Source organism: Planococcus citri, chromosome 2, assembly GCF_950023065.1.
Source record: "Planococcus citri chromosome 2, ihPlaCitr1.1, whole genome shotgun sequence".
NCBI classification, from domain to species: domain Eukaryota; kingdom Metazoa; phylum Arthropoda; class Insecta; order Hemiptera; family Pseudococcidae; genus Planococcus; species Planococcus citri.
Genome location: NC_088678.1, coordinates 80638662 through 80659166, shown reverse-complemented (window position 1 = coordinate 80659166; position 20505 = coordinate 80638662). Strand labels below are relative to the sequence as shown.

Here is a 20505-nt window from a genome sequence, read left to right as displayed (position 1 = left end):
TCACACGACCAATAAACCATAATTCAAGCCTATTAGTCGCGGGGCCCGCATAAGGATCTATTGCGCACCTCTCCGTCGATCCTTCGGGCCAGCGTTTTTCGCAAGTACCTAAAACAAAGTATCGTAGATACCTACTGCGATGAAAAAAGATAACGGATTCTTTGAACTTTAAGTAGAGTATAAAAGCGACCTTGTATAGACATAAACATTACACAATGTCAGATACTATATCAGACACCTACTACCTTAGTACGAGGTATTCAATATATAGATTATAGGTACTTAACCTATACAAGCGAGGAAAATTCTCAGAACACGCTGTAAAATTCCTAGCAAATGTCAAAGCTGCATTCAAAACAAGGACACTTTTACGCTTGTTCAGTGGTGTGAATGTGTTTCATTATGTACATTTATACATACTTAGTTGTGCAAGTAAAATAAAAAATAAATAAGGTGTACGAGTAAAATATTTCGTCGACGAGAATATCGAAGGGAAAATTTCCGGATAATGGAGAAAACCTACGCAGCAGATCAACCAAACGGTTCGCTGAAACTTCTGGAGAACCAGAATGATCCAGCATCCAAGTAGGAAGTTTGTGTTTTGATTTTTATTCTTACTGACCTACATACTACATACTTGTCTCTTTTCTGTTTATGTAAAATTACTTATCGCTCATTTATGCGCTTAGATCTTTGAAAATTTGATTTAGCAATGTAATTTCACATCTTGAAAACTCCTAATAAACTTTATTGTTCCATAGAAAAACCTCGAATACGACAATGGCACCTCCACTATTACCATCGAAACGAATACTTGTAGTGGTGGTGTTATTTTTAAGCCTAGTCGTTTCTCAAATCGTACGAAATCATATTAACATCACCGTTGTAGAGATGACGTCCAATAAATCACTCGTCGATAGCAATATTACAATTGTACGAGTTTGTACGCTTAATTGCTTAATATGTAATATGTACATATGTATGTACTTGGAATTATGTAGTACGAGTATAATAAGTCACATAGATCTCGTCCTTCCACTCAGGGGTGCTGTGATCCTCTGAGCACTTTATGAGTTCCCTCCTATTTCCAGTGAACCTTTGCTCCCTTCTATCCACCCCCTAATTTGTAATATTTTATCAAAAATCATTTAAAAAGATGAACACAACAATCCCAATTGAGAAAAATTGTTCAAGTGTTGAGAAAGAATAAACAATAGGTAATTGTAAAAAAAAAAACTCTATGAATAGAAAGAATCATTTTAGACCAGGAAACATACCTATGATATTATACAATCAAAGGTACAGAGCAAAAGAGGGGACTTGAAATCCAAATTTGGGAAAATAGTGATTTGTAAAAATTGGTTTAAAAATTCGAATACCAAAAAATGTACCCTGCTTCAGAAAGAAAAAAAAATCCTCAAATTCACGAGAAAAATACGGGTACATTTCCCCGTACCCCCCCCCCCCATTTCGGGAGGGGTGGTAAAAAGCACCTAGAAGGATAGTGCTAGGTTAGTGCTGGTTAGTGCACGTATCGCCGACGTTAGTGCACGCCCCCTTCACCCCCATTTTTAAAAAAATATGTGGGGGTACAGGGAAACGTGGTACCCCCCATTCGCGGAAGGGGGTTAAAAACCACCTAGAAGGATAGTGCTAGGTTAGTGCTGGTTAGTGCACGTATCGCCGACGTTAGTGCACGCCCCCTTCACTCTCATTTTTTAAAAAATATGTGGGGGGTACAGGGAAACGTGGTACCCCCCATTCACGGAAGGAGGTTAAAAACCACCTAGAAGGATAGTGCTAGGTTAGTGCTGGATAGTGCACGCATCCCCAACGTTAGTGCACACTTTCTTCATCCCCTTTTTTGGCTTTTTTAAAAAAATTTGTGGGGGGGGTACGGAGAAATGATTTACAAAAAAAGAGGAAGAACGTTGTTGAAAGGGTTAAAACCCACATAGTTCGATTCAGTTTCGTTAGTGCTGGTTAGTGCACACACTTATACAATTATTCCCCCTCCCCCTCCCTCCCCCAATATTAAATAAATAATTTTATACCCTATGGTCCAGTAAAATGAGCATCGAATAGGGAAAATCGAAGTGGCAAGCTGATTTTCGGTATATTGGTCCATTTTGATCTCCTGAAAACGAATCCGAGGAGTCCACCATTGTACCGGATCAACTCCCCCCCCCACCCTCAATCGGGGTTTAGCCAAAATCTCGAATAGTACATATTGACTCTAGCGCAAAAATGGTTTTAAAAAATGTTCTTCTACTTGTACGTCAAATTTCCCATTAGATGAGCCATTGATCAAATTTCCAGTCCCAAGGGGGGTGGACCTACGGCGCTTCGAACACAAGGGGGTTTGGGATAGCTTCATAACTATGATAGTTAATACTGATCGTAATATTTTTAATCATTCAAAAATGGCATGATGGTGATTCACTTTGTTTTTTTGAGGAACAGAGCGGACTACCAGTGTCACCCCTCCCACCTGCCCCTGACCATTTAGTTATTTGCCCATATAACGTACGTGAAGTGAATTGAAATGTACGAAAAAATGTAAAAATGTCGAATGTAAATTGGAATGTTAATACGAGTTTCAAACACCCATTTTAACGTAGAGTAATGAATTCTCCCCCTTTGTGGGTCCCAAGCCCCCTGAAACTTTTTCCTATCGATCTTCTTCAATATGGGTCAAATTGGAAAAATTGCTTCAAGTTCACTCGAGTCTTGAGAGTCTCCAAAGTTTGTTTGTTTCACATAAAACCGAAAGTATGAAGTGTGTAGATTAGGATTACAGGGATTTCCTATCCCACTCCTCCCCTCCAAACTTTTAGAAGTTTTTGAGGAAAATGATTTTTTTTTAGCAAGACTGCTATGGGAACGCCTTTAAAAAAAGGTACTCAAAGGGAATTTTTAGTTCAATGTTTAAGAATCGGGACTTTTAGAAAAATTTGAGGAAGTGTGAGGGGAGGAGATGAGTCTTCAGCGAAGACACAAAATCACATTTTGCGAAACAGTGTGTGAAAATCCGCTTGGGGAGGGATTGAAAAGTCATTGAAACACCTTGAACAGGGCTGTTAAATTACTGTAATTTATTCGCTGGTAAAATACGGTGGTATAATATGGTAATATACGTTAGGTATTTTACCAATTTGGATTTGAAGAATTATTTGTAGTTTGATTTCGAAGTTCTGAACTTCTGACCTGTCCTCAAAGTAAATTTTCATCGGTTTTAGGTGTTATTAGAGATTATAGGAAATTTTCCACGGAAATTATTGGAAATTTATATGGAAAATTTTTGGTAACTTTCAATTCAGAAATTTCCATGGAAATTAGGAAATTTATGAAAGAAAGTTGCAAAAAAAGTCTTCCATTTTGCTTTTTGGTAAATGATGGTAAAATACGGCAATAAACTTTTGGTAAAATACAATAATTTACCGCTGTAATTTACCGACATAAATTACCTTACAGCCCTGACCTTGAAAAATACATCTTGTAACAGGGGTCAAATAATGCGCCTGGTAAAACAACAATATAATCGATTTAATGATGATTAATTATCAACGTGTTCGAAGCGCCGTAGGTCCACCCCCCCTTGGGACTGGAAATTTGATCAATGGCTCATCTAATGGGAAATTTGACGTACAAGTAGAAGAACATTTTTTAAAACCATTTTTGCGCTAGAGTCAATATGTACTATTCGAGATTTTGGCTAAACCCCGATTGAGGGTGGGGGGGGGGAAGTTGATCCGGTACAATGGTGGACTCCTCGGATTCGTTTTCAGGAGATCAAAATGGACCAATATACCGAAAATCAGCTTGCCACTTCGATTTTCCCTATTCGATGCTCATTTTACTGGACCATAGGGTGTAAAATTATTTATTTAATATTGGGGGAGGGAGGGGGAGGGGGAATAATTGTATAAGTGTGTGCACTAACCAGCACTAACGAAACTGAATCGAACTATGTGGGTTTTAACCCTTTCAACAACGTTCTTCCTCTTTTTTTGTAAATCATTTCTCCGTACCCCCCCACAAATTTTTTTAAAAAAGCCAAAAAAGGGGATGAAGAAAGTGTGCACTAACGTTGGGGATGCGTGCACTATCCAGCACTAACCTAGCACTATCCTTCTAGGTGGTTTTTAACCTCCTTCCGTGAATGGGGGGTACCACGTTTCCCTGTACCCCCCACATATTTTTTAAAAAATGAGAGTGAAGGGGGCGTGCACTAACGTCGGCGATACGTGCACTAACCAGCACTAACCTAGCACTATCCTTCTAGGTGGTTTTTAACCCCCTTCCGCGAATGGGGGGGTACCACGTTTCCCTGTACCCCCACATATTTTTTAAAAAATGGGGGTTAAGGGGGCGTGCACTAACGTCGGCGATACGTGCACTAACCAGTACTAACCTAGCACTATCCTTCTAGGTGCTTTTTACCACCCCTCCCGAAATGGGGGGCAGGGGGAAATGTACCCGAAAAGTACATCAAAACCAGGCAAAAATTCACGTACTACATTTTGAAAAATAAATGGAAAAAATGCGATAAAGTTAAGTGAAATTGAGAGAAATTACCCAAAACAGGAAGCAAAGGTAAGATCAAGATCTGAAGAGAAAAGAATTAGCGGAAGAATAATGCGAAAAAACCTCCCTGTGATCTTTTTTTAAAATCAAAATCATAAGTCCTTAAGAATAAAACACAAAAACGAAATTCAAAATGAAAAAAAATCTCCAAAAATTAGAAATATTCTGCTAAAATTCAAAAAGTTGAAAAAAAACACGAGGATTCCAGAATAAAAATTTGATGAATAGTGAAAAAACTCCTCCAAAAAAATCAGAGTGAAAAGCACTAAAATTTAAGAAAAAGAAAAAATGTAGGTAATAAAAATTGAAAAAAAATCACAAAATTTGACATAGTTAATTTTGGGGCCACTGGTTAGAGGGAGAGAAGGAATAATTTATTTTCCTATGCTAGTGAGTTCTAGAAATATCACCTTGGGGGTGAATATTTCCTCATTTGCCAGGATAGCTCAAGACTCTCTATCTAACCAATAACCTGACTTAACTACGCAAAAACTATGTAATGAATGATGAAATAAAGACAACCTACATTACAATTTAAAGAATTTATTATAACCGTCGACCGTATATAATGGACGAATAATTCAAATCGCAGGAAATGACGGCTAGATTTTGGATGCAGAATCCTGGAAACGTTCTGCACATGCGCCAAACATGATGCTTACGGCGCTGGTGGAGAGAGAGACAGTTTACTGGTTGAACATGGGTTGAACCAGGGAACTGTCTCTCTCTCCACCAGCACCGTAAGCGTCATGTCTGGCGCATGAGCAGAACATTTCCAGGCAGGGGTGCTAACCTTAATTATTTTAATTAAGGTTACGGTTTCACTCCAATTTTTTTGTTGACATTTTTCGGTTTTGATTACGGTTTCGGTTTTGAAATTCAAAATTTCGGTTTCAGTTTGGGTTTCGGTTTTACTCACAAAAATTCCAGTTTTGGTTTCGGTTTTCGGTTTTTTTGGGTTTTACATATTTTTTAAAAAAATTTCTTCGCAACCCAAACAGCAACAACCAAGAACCGAATTTGTTAGGTTCAGTTCATTATATTTATCAATTTCCCTGGATTTTGACTTTCGAGTCTCAAAAGTCAAAAATTAGAAAAAATCTCCCCAAAAAAATTTAAAAAACCGAAAAAAACCCAACAGAAAACCTTAAAAAACCGAAAAAAAACCCAAACTGAAAACCGAAAAAAACCAAAATAAATTATATCGGTTTAGGTTTCGGTTTCACTCACGCTGCTTCATTATTTTCGTTCTGGTTTTTTACGGTTTTTAAAAAACCTACGAAATTTCGGTTTTTGTTTTCAGTTTGGGTTTGAAAATGGCTAAAATTATGGATCTTATTTGGGTTTGGGTTTGGGTTTTCGGTTTTTTGCGGTTACGGTTAGCACCCCTGTTTCCAGGATTCTGCATCCAAAATCTAGCCGTCACATTTTGTCATTTTTTCACTGTTGAATTATTCGTCCATTATATACGGTCGACGATTATAACATACTCGTATTTGTACATAGGACATCGGTTCTACCCATCGGTTCTACCTATTGGTAGCCTAAGTCTACTACGATCCGTCATAAGGAAGTAAAATGCATAATTTATAACTAGTACTAGATGCAACTAATTAATTTCCTCGTAGCAATCCTCCTATTTAGGGATTGCTCACGAGTAGAAAAACATGAAACCTATACAAATAATACACGATGAAATCATGCAAAACACCATTGATAAAAATTAGCTAGGCATAGAATTCTCGGATTCCATATACCTACCTATAACAATAATTAGTAATAAGCCAATTACCTTGATGATAAATGCGCTTTAACATTTACCTGAAAACTGTCCACATTGACCATCTCTATCAGTTGTCCTACCAATACTAAGGACTTCAATGGCACCTTAACTAAACGAGATTTCATGTAACACTTCGCATAATTTACAGGTGTCCGGATACACCTCAAACTACCAAAAAGAACTCCAATATAATTGATCATCGAATCAATTAATTGTCTAAATCAAATTATATAATTTCACACGCGAGGTGTTAACAAATAAAAACTTATTACTAGGATGATGAAGAACCATCTTACTGCAGGAAACAGAACTAAGTGGAGAAAATGCCGCGGACTACTTGTATATATAATTTTTTGAGATAGTCAGGTGACCAAAGGCTAAGATCTTTGTCGGCATTTTCCCCTATTTAAATAATCGACTCGCGGTCGTGAGCTCGATACAAAGACCTAACTGTCATCATAAATCTGTCATTCCAATTAATGACAAATTGCTAACTATTTACCCTTCGTAAGGAACATGTTACCAAACTTTTCAGTTTAAGGGGTTCATAAAATCGTCCCCCTTTAGGCGATGGAGGCAGTATGCCCTATATCAAATTTCACAATAAAATTGCAGAAAATTTACAAAAATGTAGGCACAAAAAAAACATGAAAATTTGGGAAAATCGTCAATAAATTGGAAAATAGAATCTGTTGACTATAGGCAGAACGAATTTCTATCGCTTATGCGACTGAAAATACTGCACAATCTGTCTCTACAATAGCAGTCCATGTATATAAATAGTCAAAGAAAAAAAGAGAACTCGCGAAAATTCAAAAGAATTATACCTACTCCTCAAAATGATGGGGGAAAATCTACAAAAATTCTAAAGAAAAATCACCAAATCTGGCGAAAAAAAAACTCGTAAAATTCAAAAAGTGTTCAAACATAAATAAGGAGAAATTCCGACTATTTAATCAATAAAATTACACAAGCTCCTTAAGGGGAAATTTTTATGAAAAAATCACGAGAACTCAAGTTGATAAAAAGTCAGCAAAAATTCAGGTGAAAAAAATCGTCAAAATTCATAACGAAATAATGGAATAATTAGATACTTGAGAAAAAAATCTACCAAAATTCAAGATGCACAAGTAGGTAAAATTCAATAAAAACAGGAGAAAATCCACTAAAACCCATCGAGAAAGGAGAAATGACCTAAGAAGATTTTTAAAAAAAAATCATCAAATCTGCAGGAAAACTCATCAAGAAAATAGCATCACAGCACCCCTGCCTTCCACCCAGACTGACACATAGAAAATGTCGAGGAAATTCACATCAGCACTCGACAAGGTCATTGTGTGGTACCAATAATTTGTAAAAATTTATGAATCGATTTTATATTGCAGCCACCAGAATTTGATTGGGATTCGACGAGGGTCGCTTTGGTCATAAGTATGTTCGCGTACGGAGGCCTATTCTCATTTCTAGGCGGATTCATGGTGAATTTTTTCGGAGGCTCAGTGAGCTGCGCTGTTTTTATGGTGATTTCTGGTATCACCACTTTACTCCATCCTTACGCGTTGAACGTGCATTTTTACTACTTTTTGGCGTGTCGATTCATCACCGGATTATCACAGGTTAAACTCATCTCTAGAAATTTCTAATCTACTTTGGTACTGGTTGACGGATAGTATTTTTATAGTCTGGCGTTTCATATATGTATTATACTTTAACCCTTTGGATGTTAATTTTTTTGGGCGTTCAGTTTCTTTTTACTATAGTTCGTGATACCTACTTCGCAAATGTACCTACATCTGTGCTCAGAATCATGACTTTTCAATACCTATTCTGTTTCAATTCACTTCCGTAGACATTCCTGTATGTGAGTGTTACCGAGATGTATTCACGATGGTTTCCTCTGCAAGAAAGATCAAAACTAGTATCATTCAGTTTCAACGGATCGAACGTAGGCGTTGCGATAGTTTACCCTTTCAGCGGATACGTAGCTCACAGATGGGGATGGGAAACCGTATTTTACGTTACTGGTAATATTCCATAATAATATGTATCACCAATTTATTATAGGTACCTATACGAGATTTAATACGAAGTCAGTTTACTATCAACGATTTTCGAATAAATCCATATTTTTGGCATCTTCAAGGTACACTACCGCTGATCATGGCGGTAATTTGCTTGCTCGCTGTAAAGAATCATCCATCACAGGATAAATTCATATCAAAAGAAGAACGTGAATACATAATCCAAGGAACTGACAATAATAAACTAACAAAAGTAAGCGAATCAGTATCACTATTGAAATAAGTAGGTACCTATACCTTATTTCATTGCAATTGCCTTTAAATTGATTTTAATGAGATCTCACATTGTTTTGCAGACTAAGCATCCTTACAATAAAATTATGACATCCAGACCAGTTTGGTCGGTGTGTTGTCTATCCTTCGTTTATATGTGGATAGTTACTAATTTAGGGGTTTGTTTGCCTCTATACGTTAAAGGTAAAATTTTGAAACAAAAATAACAACAAAAAAACAACTGCAGTTCTGCACAGGAGACTCGAGACAGCATGCGCCCTTGTAATTTTATCAAGTGTGGTGTGAGTCGCCATGTTATCAAACGCCATTAAGTACCTAGGTATAAAAAACAGACCGTTTTGAAAATTCTCGGAATTTTTTGAATAAAAGTCACCATTTTTCGATAAAAATTCATAAAAGTATGTAGGTAGATACGTGCGTAATTTTTATAAACAGAAACCCCCAAGAATAAGGTAGGTACATTACTATCTTTGAATTTTATAATAGGAAAATATATTCAAAAACACCACCAACAAACCTATCAAGAGTTACACACTAGCAAACAGAAGTCCAAACCCATGCGCACAGCTATAGGGCACAGACACATGCTGTTCATGAGTCTCCTGTCCTGTATTTTACCCGACTTATCAAATAGTGAAGTGGCAAATGAAAAAAAATAGTATTTGACGAAAGAAGCGTGAATTTTGGTATGATGAATTTTAGGGGCGAAAATGTAGACTTTAAGACCAAAAGACACTCAGGCGCCCCCCCCCCTTCTTCAAGGGGGATGGGGCCTACAATTTTGAAATAATTTCTGTGAATAGAATTTTAATCATTTTTGATTTTAGACATGTGTTTCGCGGATACACGCATAAAAAATAGAAGAAAACTCATACAAGCTAACTTGCTTTATTTACACACATACACATTACAACGGATATAAGTGGACTGTTATAGAGATAAGGGAAAATATACAGACGAGGTAAATGGTAACTAATACCGATAGAGAGCGCAAATAGTATCTATACAAAGCTCCCCCAGGAAGACCAAGGGTCTTAAGAAATAAATATAAATAAATTATATACATTCGAGTAGTAATCAACTAAGCTATACAACGAGAAAAATTACGATTACATAAGATATTTACATTCGAGCGGGTAAAAACAAAAAAAACAATTTAAAAAAATGAGAGAATAAAAAATTCAATAATTTACATGGAAAAGGAACAATTATTTACATTATTCGAACTTTCGAAACGAGTTTAAAATTATTCGAACGTTAGTCTCCAGCGATTTTCATTTTGACTGGAAGTTTGACCAGTTCTTGGACACCTCGTTGGAAAATCGATCCTTTGGCCTTGATGGTGACTTTTCGTAAGTGACCTTTGGCATCCGGTTTGCCATCGATGATTTTTCCAAGTGGCCATGAACATGGTGACAAATTTTCTTTCAATATGACGATATCACCGATTGAAAGATTCGGTTCTGCTTTTTTCCATTTCGAGCGGGTCTGTAGCTTGGCAAGATAGCTCAATTTCAGATTATGCCAGAAGGACTCAATAATCTGACTTTGAAGCGTCAATCTTTCACCCAATGTGATATCAAAAGGGCTAGGATCGTCTTTTTCGAGCAAGCTTGAGCCAATCAGGAAATGAGATGGAGTGAGGACATCGATTTCCTCAACATCGGTCGAATTTCATGAGGCATATAATGGTTTAGAATTGAGAATAGCCTCAACAGTGGTGAGAACTGTTCGGAATTCTTCTTCTGTTTGAACAGCTCCTTTCGTCGCAGCTAATAGATGCTTTTTCCCAGCTTTGACAGCAGCTTCCCAGACTCCACCTTGGTGTGGAGTTCTAGGAGAAATAAATTTCCATTCTAGTGCGAGTTTGGGATTATTTTTCTCGAGATCGTTCTTTGCACCAACAAAATTCGTTGCGTTATCGGAGTACATTATCGCAGGTGTACCTCGGCGATTTCAGAATCTTTGAAAAGCGGCTAAAAACGCAGTCGTCAGAGAGATCGGATACAGGTTCGATGAAAACGGCGCGAGTCACCAAGCAAACGCAAAGTACTTACACTACAATATAATGTATAGTTAACAGTTTGGGCCCTATGGGCAAAAAATAAAAAAAATTGTCACAATTTTTGTGCTCAGTGCATCCTAAATTTGTGAAAAAATAATTTTATCAGTTTTATCGCATTTTCTGAGTAGTTGCAAATTTTAGGGTTAACTTAACTAGAATAGAATCCTAAGTGAATCACAAGTGAATTGCACTTGGAATCTGGATATTTGATTTCTGATTAAAACTCGATCCACAGGAATTGTTTCAAAATTGTAGGCCCCCACCTCCATCGAAGGAGGAGGAGACCAAGTGGTTCTCAGTCTTGAAAATTTCATCATCACCCTAAAATTCATCGCGCCAAAATTCACTTCGCCAATAGCCGTTTTCTTCTGAAATTCAGCTACATATTTGCCACTTCATTATACTTTATATGCCAATGAATACCAAACATCTTACTACAAATAGATCTGACTCAAAAGAATACCGACGAAATTGGTTGGATATCGGCCATACCGAGCGTCGTTTATACCCTAATGTTTCCAATCGTTGGACCACTGATGGATCACTTTAGCAATCGCGGTATCATGTCGTTAACTCGGGTAAATCATATACCTACATATGTACCTACTAGAGCTGAAAACGGTACTCGCTGACAGCGGGTAACTATCATATCCGTATCGTATATTCTCGCTACTCGGTAGTAGCGGGTAGCGAATTGAAAAAATGTCGCACCGGTTCAGGATATAACTAGTAGCGCATTGAATGCGTAGCTGGTGTGCCGGCATGACATCATCATTGTCATCAATCATGTTAAACGTCGATCACACATACGAACGACAGGTGTTGAAGCGTAACTCCTCCCACTTACGCATTATCAAATTTTGGGGTGCGTGCGCAGACCAAGTGCGAAAACATTCGGGTTGTACTCGCTATACAGGGTTGGTTCTCTACGCGTAGACTATCTTTGTCTACATAGTCTACATTTGTCGTGTAATCTATGTAAACTTCATGTAAAGTAGACTTCCTGTAGACTATGTGTAATGTATGTCAACTTCGAAGCTGTGTATTCCCAAATAATCTCCCTTCTTGCTAAAAATTGTCATTAATTTTTTTTTTTTGCAAAAAATTACCCTCTTTTTAACTGAAAAATTGAAGAAAAAAAAATCTTATATTTTTGACAAAGATTGTGAAAAAGTATAATTTTCTCACTAATAAGTAATTGACAAGATCTACTTCTGCTAAAATTGTCAGTTTTGCTTTTTCCAAGTTTTTTCCCTTTCAAAAGTTGTCAAAAATAAAGTACTCGCCTTTTTTCAAAAATTGTTGAAAATTCTTGTTTTTTCAGCCAAGTTGCTGAAAATTTTCATTTTTCTGCAAACACATTAAAAAGCCTTTTTTTCTACAAATTCTTCAAAAGTTTCATTTTTTTTACCCAAGAAATGCAAAAAAATCTCGTTTTTCGAAAAAAATTGGAAAAATGCCGTGTTTTGCTAAAATTGTCAAATTCTTGCTTTTCAGCTCAACAATATTGCTAAAGATTTTCGCTTTTTTTCAAGAATTAGATGGGCCAAAAATTGCCAAAAATGAAAAGTATAGCTTTTTTGCAAAGTAAGTATGTCTTGTTTTTGAACACTTTTTGGATTTTAACCACAAATTTTTAAAATTGTCTGCCAAAATCCATCTAACAAAGGCTTTATTCTAAAACATAAAACAGTTTTACTTTGTAGTTTACATAGTTTACATAGTTTACATAGTTTACATAGTCTACAATGTCTACATGTAAACTATTGTTGTCTACAGTAATGTTGTTTACACATAGACAACGCGTGTAAAGTAGACTATATAGTCTACTTGCCAACCCTGCGACGCTACTATCTATATCCGAATCAACCCGCTACAACCACTAGCGGGTTTAGCCGGTATTTTAACCAGATACCGGTAAGCGGGTAGCGTAACCGTTTTCAGCTCTAGTACCTACCTATAGTTTATATTTCAGCTAGATATAAATAAAAGTTTCAGATATGTAGTTGATTCGTTACAGTGATGAATCGAATACCTATGGTAAAATCCATCAATGAGTATAGGTAATTTTTGCAGATACACAAAATCATGGTTACTATCGCCTTCACTTCTGCGACCATTTTCTTTATAGCTAGCACGTTTTTGTCAAATTTTACTGTAACGTTGAGCTTTTTCGTCGTAATTGATATTCTAATGTCCACAGTGCCCTTGATTTCCGAGTAAGTATCCACCATTGGCACTCGTCACTCCATGATCGTTTTTTTTATCGAATTATGCAATCATTGTTGTTTTTTTTTCAGGATCGTCGTTGTGAACGTAGCTCCCGATCATACCAGCATTGTTGCCAGTTTGATGTTTTTTTTCTTTTCACTAAGCGCTATTCTCGCAGCAACAGTCATCGGCCTTATGACCTCACACCATGTAAGATTTTTGAAACCGAATAATGCTCGTAAATGCCAAAACGCTTATATCGTTCGTGTCGCATTTTTCAGACAGTTCAAGAATGGAATAATTGTTTTTATTTAGCATCGATTGTTGCCATCATTGGGACAGTAATATTCGTAAAATTTGGCTCGAGTAGAGCTCAAAAATGGGCCTTATCATCGAATGTGAATGAAAATAGACGACCGTCGCTTCTCGTATACTTCTGATTATGGATTCAAATCGAATAATTCTTCGATATTATAGTCATCGATGCTCAATGTGCTGTTTTTGATTGTCGCAATCTTTAATAAAACTTAAACATAGGTACCATTCTGTCCATATAAGATAAGAGCGTGGTAGAGAATGAGCTGGGTAAGGGCTGCTTGAAAAATTCGAATTTCTTTTCGATGAAATATGATTTTTTTTCCAACAGGCAACAAGACTAAAATTAAAATTTGCATTGGACACAACCTTTGTGTTTTATTTAAAAATACAAAGATCTAAAATTTTTCAACACTATTTTTTGCTTTAGAAAACATCGATCTGCTTTTGATTTTTTTTTAGCGATTTTTATCTTTTTACTAAAAATGATTCCTTTTGGGCAGTGACGTGCACATGTGTCTGAAATTGCAAGGATATGAGCGCGGTGAAGAGATACCACCACCCCCCCCCCCAATTTGAAAAATTATCAGAACTCATATGTACTTTAACATTAACGAGTTTTTTTTCTAGGAATTGAGATTTTCCCGAAATCATCACCTGTATAATGTATACCTGCCTACGTCTTATCTTACAAAAAAAAACAACCAATTCATTTTCCACTGAAATCCCATTAAACTGTTCACATACGAGTGCCTATCTGATTATCACGACGGGGTTTGCTACGTGACCGAATTTCACCTTTTCTTCGTACGTAGATAAGGGGGGGGGGGAGATTCGCCTATCGAGAGACACCATAGGGCCCCCCGGGCCCCACGGCCTAATGTTCAACAAAAAAAAGATACTATTTTGAACTTTTTCTAAACATATCTAAGTACCTACATACTTAGTTGCAAGCTTTTACCTTCGCTTCGCGCGCTCATGCCTGTTTGCTTGTCTTCTATTAAAAATGGAAATCTTTAATATTATAGGTACCTATTGTGAAGAAGGGCATAGTAAAATTACATACCCCTCAACATAGTCATTACACTAGAAACAGCCAACAACTACATAGCACACAATTCAGGACTAAATTTTACCGAGTTAGTATAGACTTCATGGCTGCAAAAATTTATAACAAAATTCCAAATGAAATCAAAGTTGTTAGTTGCACAAAATTATTTTCTAAAACTCTGAAAAAATGGCTGCTAAAAAAAGCATTCTATTCAATAGATGAGTATATGGAATTGGACGCTGTTACATAACTGAGTGCATTTGAAACTACGATTTATCATCTTCAATAGTATGTAGTGATCTTTTTACAGCATCATTGTTTCGTTTTAATTCTTTTTGTGTGATTGATAATTTTGTGATGTTGTAAATAATTCTAAGAATCTTTTATAAATGTACCAAATATCTCAATACTGTATTTTTTCTGATCTATTGCAATGTTTTTTTGTTTTTTTTTTTTATTCGATTGCTTTATTGAAGATATTTATATAAATATGTATCTATGCTATTTCTATACTTACCTCTACAATGCTGTACATGGTACATTCATTTTAAATTTTCATATTATTTCATTTTATTACCCTTTTTTTATATATATCTTTATTATTAAATAAGTCGACTTTGTAAATGCAGCAATGCTGCCTATTGCAAAAAATAAAGTTGATTTGATTTGATTAGGTGTTCAAATCCTAAAATTATAGAATCAAAAAAATACGACTCATCACCAAAAAAAACATTGTTTTTTACTTCTCAGAGTGCAAAGGGTACTTCCGTAAAATATATTAGGCAAAGTTCCCCTGTAGTCCAGTTGCTTGATTATGTATTATTACTTCAAGGGTCCAGTCATTTTAGCAAAATTTTTAGTCGAACCTCAAAAAAATTGGTGGAAAGCTGAATTTCACATTATTTGTTCAGATTGGTCTCTAAAACAACCCAACAAAAGTTGCTACCCGCAACTTGCGGGCCAACTCCGCAACAAGTCATTAACCTTTGCCAATACAGGTTTTTCAGCTATATCGCCGAAATGAAGGATCCGAGAGGAAAAATGTTCCAACAAAAATTGTTCTACGCTATATTTCCTATCAGCATGACTAGTTCAGCTTTTCCAAAAATGGCGATTTCACCCTTACTAAGGAGGGGGTAAAGTTGTCATTCAAAGAATGAACAAGACAAAGGAAGCTACAAAGAACAGAGCCGCAAGAGAAAAAAGATGACAAGAGAAACACGACAGGAACAATATGAAAGGTTTGTGGCAAACATGGAGAGGGATACATATAAACTGAAACCAAAAGTGTACAAAATAATCAAAAGAATATCGGAAGATGAGGCACACAGAGCCAACATTGCCCCACCAGACTGTGAAAAAATGGTCGAATACTACGCAAACCTATGGAGTGATCCTGATAATGAAATCAAAGCGGCAAACCATGAGGAGAACAAATATGAGCCATTCTCTTGGGAAGAGCTAGATGGAGCCTTGAAAAGCTCCAGAAATCGAAAAGCCCCAGGCAGCAATAAATTACCAACAGACTTATTCAAAAAAGCCACAATAACCATTAAGAGACTGCTAGCTTTCTACAATAAAATACTATCAGGTGCGACCATACCAAAAGACTTCCTTACTGCAATTGTAATACCCATTTTCAAAAAAGGAGACAGAAATGACCCAGCAAACTACTGTGGAATTAGCCTACTAAATGCTGCTTACAAAATACTTGCAGAGATGCTAGTGAGAAGAATCGTGAACCATGCGGAACCAATATTATTGGAATGCCAAAATTAATTTTGAAAGGGAAGATCATGCATAGATGGGGTATACGTAACAGAGCTGCTGATGGAGATGAGATGAGAATATAACCTAGAGACCCACATGTGCTTTGTTGATCTGGAGAAGGTGTATGATCAAGTATCAAGGAAGAAGTTGTTTGAAATCATGAGGAAAATTGAAGTAAACAAACAAATAGTATGCTTAATTGAAGAAATATACGTGGATAATGTAATAAGAGTAAGATCTGGAAACATGTTGGAAGCAAAGAAGATAGGAAGAGGAGTAAGACAGGGATGCCCAATGTCATGTAGTTGTAGTCTGTTCAACATCTACTCTGATGATATGATTAAAGAATGGCTGAAAACCAAGCCAAAATGGCTAGACATCAACGACACCCATGTCAATACCCTGCTATTTGCTGATGATCAGGTGGTCTTTGCTGACAACAAAGATGACTTGCAGAGAGCATTGTACAACCTTCAGAAAGTAGCTGATAAGTACAGAATGAGAATCTCGTCATCAAAAACAAAGGTGATGACCTTCAGGGGGGAAAGAGCCATACGCAGTAAAATTTTTGTAAATGGACTGCCAGTGGAATAAGTTGAAAGCTTTAAATATCTCGGATGTGAGCTGTCATATGAAGGAGAAGTTGATGCACAACTTAAGATCAGTAAATTCCTGAGAGTAAGCGGAGCGATAAACCGAGCCATACCTCCAACAAAAGTCAGAGTCGAAGCTCGAATAAGAATCTACAATACGCTGGCAAGACCAATGCTGCTGTATAGAAGTGAAACATGGACAATGAGAAAGGATATAAAAAGCAGAGTAACCGCAGCGGAAATGAGATTCATGTGAGCCACAGCAGGATATACTAGACGAGATAGGAAAAGGAACGAAGACATTGTGAAGGAGCTAGGAGCAGAGCCAATCATTAGACGAGTGAAAGATTACAGAAAGAAATGGCGAAAACACGTTGACAGAATGCCTGACAAACGGTCCCCTTGAAAAGTCAAAGAATACACTCCAACTGGCAGGAGGAGCAGAGAAAGACCGAAGAAAAGACTTGATGATACATCAGCAAGCAATTCTTCTACCATTTTCCAGACGGGCCGAACAGCTCACCGGGTCAAAGTTCAATGATGATGACTGTTTTAAAAAATGAAAATCGACAATTTAAAACGTGAACTCGATTTACAGTAGACTCGAAAATATTTTGACCAAAGTTGCACACTGGAACTTCTCTGCTACCTCCGCAAGAGGTCATTAACCTTTATCAATCTACGTTTTTCTGCTATATCACCAAAATTAAGGATCAGAGGGAAAAAAGCGATTTACCTAATTAAAATTATTCTACATCCAATTTCCTATACTTAAGCATGACCAGTCTAGTTAAAATATATTTTTCGATTTTTGGTGAATTTTTGAAAATCAAATTTTAGCAAAAAATGTGGAGAAAAAAATCAAAATTTTACCAAACTCAGCTATAAAGCTGAAATTTGGGACATACCCTATTTTCGACCTGCCAAATTGATTGGAAACGATTTAAACCCGTTTTGAACGGTTCTGGAGCCTACAGCACATTTTTGAAACTTGAAATTCCCACACATCAAAAGAAGTTGGAAAAAGCGGAAATTCACGCTGCAATCCAATTTAAACAAGCTATCAAAGTGGACTGCTGGTGGGTTTGAGTCATTTTGTGGCCACCAGCAACTTTTTGAAAATTCTTGGAGCCTCCAGTAGATTTTTGAAATTTTGAAATTTCCACAATATTTCATCAAAAGCAGTTGGAAAGCTAAAATACATTCTGTAAACTAATTTCAATACGCTAGAGGGTCTACTTCAAGTAGATTTCAAATCGTTTAGACGCCTCCAGCGACTTTTTGCAAATTACTGGAGCCTCCTGCAGATATTTCAATGCTCGAAATTTCCATGAAAATTTACCAAACAGAATTGGAAATCCAAAATTCCCTGTGTACTCCAATTTCAATATACGCTATCAAGTCGACTGCAGGTTGGTTCGAGCGATTTTGGAGCCTTCAGCGACTTTTCGAAAATTCCTAGAGCCTCCAACAGATTTTAGAAACTTGAAATTTCATTTTAAAAAAAGCAGTTGGAAAGCTAAAATTCACTCTGTATATTAATTTCAATACGCTATGAAGTCGACTACCGGTAGATTTCAAGTTGTTTTGGAGCCTCCAGTGACTTTTTAGAAATTACCGGAGCCTCCAGGAGATTTTTCAATGCCCGAAATTTCCATAAAATGTTACCAAACAGAGACACCCCATTTTTGACATTATCCTGAAGTGGATCGCAGGCAGTTTCAATCCGTTTTGGAGTCTCCAGCAGATTTTTAGAAACTTCTGTTTTTTAAAATAGGCTATGCCACAAAACCTATCCGGATTAACTTTCGGCTTTCTAACTCCATTTGATGAAATTTTGTAGAAGTTGCAAGTTTCAAAAATTTACTGGAGGCTCCAGTAATTTTCAAAAACTCGCTGAAGGCCTACTTGCAGTCGGCTGCCTAGCGTATTGAAATTATTAGTTTAAAGAATGTATTTTAGCTTTCCAACAGCGTTTGATGAAATTATCTGGAAATTTCAAGTTTCAAAAATGTGCTGGAGGCTCCAGAACTGCTCAATACGAGTTGAAATCTTTTCCAATCAATTTGGCAGGTCGAAAATAGGGTATGTCCCAAATTTAAGCTTTATAGCTCAATTTGGTAAAATTTTGATTTTTTTTCCTCATTTTTGGCCAACATTTGATTTTCAAAAATTCATCAAAAATCGAAAAATAAGTTCTAACTGAACTGGTCATGCTTATAGGAAATTTTAATCACTTTTTTGCCTCGTGGCTCTTCATTTCGGCGATATAGCCGAAAAACCTGTATCGACAAAGGTTAATGACCTCTTGCGGGGCAAGTTGCGGTGTGCAACTTTTGATGGGTTGTTTTAGAGACCAATCTGAACAAATAATGTGAAATTCAGCTTTCCCCCAATTTTTTCGAGGTTCGAATAAAAATTTTACTAAAATGACTGGACAAATGACCGTCCAATTTGTTGATATGTTATTCTACAAGTTTAAATTGTGATTGTGAGTTTTTAACTATTTTTTTTAAAGGTTTTTGGAAGTGGCAATGTGAGAGTACAACTTAGAGATTCTCGGTGGAAAACGGTAAAAGATAACTTGCTGAAATATTTCCTCGAAATATTCCCTGGGATCCAAATAGTCGTTTACGTAGTTTGCTCTCTCCACGAGAAGATAAGCTTCACATATAATTCGCGAATAATGCATAACACTAATTCACGAATGAGAAAAGGTTTATTTTGATAGTTATTAACGACGAAAACTTCTTGAAACAAAATATTTATAAAATGTTAAGAAAACTTTCGCGATAAAATAATTATAAGATTATTTTACAAGATTTAAACTTTAACCGGAGAAAAGGAAAGATGATTTTAAACGAGAACGTACCGTCTTGTTGCGCATTCAAAACGGTACTTACCAAAAAAGTATTTGTCAACAACAGATGTTGTTGACAAAGTACTTAGAAATCACCAGCCAGTGATTTCTGGACTTCACACGTACACCAAATGTCGGCATGATAGTATCTCACATAAACACTGATTTTAACATGATTCTTCGATCACCCTCTCAAAGTACTACAGTTCAAAAATGTGTTCAAAATTCTATACCACTTACAATCGGAGCTATACATTGAAACTGAAATTTTTTGAGTTTTTTAAGAAGACCCACTTACTGGAGGAAAAATCTAAAAAAAATACCATTTATACGTACTCATGCAGATATATATTTTTTTGGAAGGAAAAAAATTGTGTACCAGAATTAGATTGGTCTCGGCTATATTTTGGTTAATAAGAAATTTTTTCTTCAAAACTCGTTGAAGTGTGATTTCTTTTCCCGAAAAATGCGTTTTTTCGCCAGTGTAGGTAGAAGGAGGGGAAATGGGGTGTGTTTTGGGTCCAAGATTTTTTTAAAAGGTAGGTACCCAACAGTATAGTTCATAAAAATTTCAAAAATCCGAGGACAAGGGCATTTCATTAATTTTACCCGGGAGTACCTTTTACATGTTATTTATCGCAGCTCTGAATTTCGAACTTGTCCTTGTTTTGAATATTGCAGTTTTGACATTTGATAAGAAATGCAATGTATGATATTTTGGAAATTTTCCTCGCAATGTCATTTTTTAAAAAATCCGTAATATTTTTTCATTAGGTAAGTAGTTATTTTGCTTTAAATTTTCCTCGCAAGGGCACTTTTAAAAAAATCCGTAATCTTTTTTCATTATTAGGTAAGTAGTTACTTTGCTCTAAGTACCTACGAATATAGATAAACGTTGCAGATATGCTACCAAGAATTGAATCCATTACATTGACAAAGAAACGATACCTAGCAT

The 20505-nt window shown here is 36.3% G+C and overlaps 1 protein-coding gene across 2 annotated transcripts; it reads left to right on the top strand.

The window, feature by feature from the left end:
• Positions 1–367: 367 nt before the first annotated feature.
• LOC135837973 (vesicular glutamate transporter 3-like) lies at positions 368–13868 on the top strand. 2 transcript variants are annotated; one of them, XM_065353431.1, is made up of 10 exons: positions 368–585; positions 762–933; positions 7756–7986; positions 8220–8394; positions 8514–8644; positions 8748–8868; positions 11195–11328; positions 12827–12969; positions 13051–13171; positions 13243–13868. In XM_065353431.1, the coding sequence occupies exons 1-10, from the start codon at positions 509–511 to the stop codon at positions 13399–13401; spliced, it is 1464 nt and encodes a 487-aa protein (XP_065209503.1). In that variant the 5' UTR covers positions 368–508; the 3' UTR covers positions 13402–13868. The 2 variants fall into 2 exon arrangements, with proteins under 2 accessions (XP_065209503.1, XP_065209504.1); XM_065353432.1 differs by having other exon boundaries at positions 377–592.
• Positions 13869–20505: the final 6637 nt, after the last annotated feature.

Coding starts and splice junctions, on each gene's coding strand:
- LOC135837973 (XM_065353431.1), top strand. CDS start 509: ATGGAGAAAACCTACGCAGCAGATCAACCAAACGGTTCGCTGAAACTT. Junction 8,869..11,194: donor TTTGCCTCTATACGTTAAAG/GTAAAATTTTGA, acceptor TACTACAAATAG/ATCTGACTCAAAAGAATACC. Junction 13,172..13,242: donor GCCTTATGACCTCACACCAT/GTAAGATTTTTG, acceptor CGCATTTTTCAG/ACAGTTCAAGAATGGAATAA.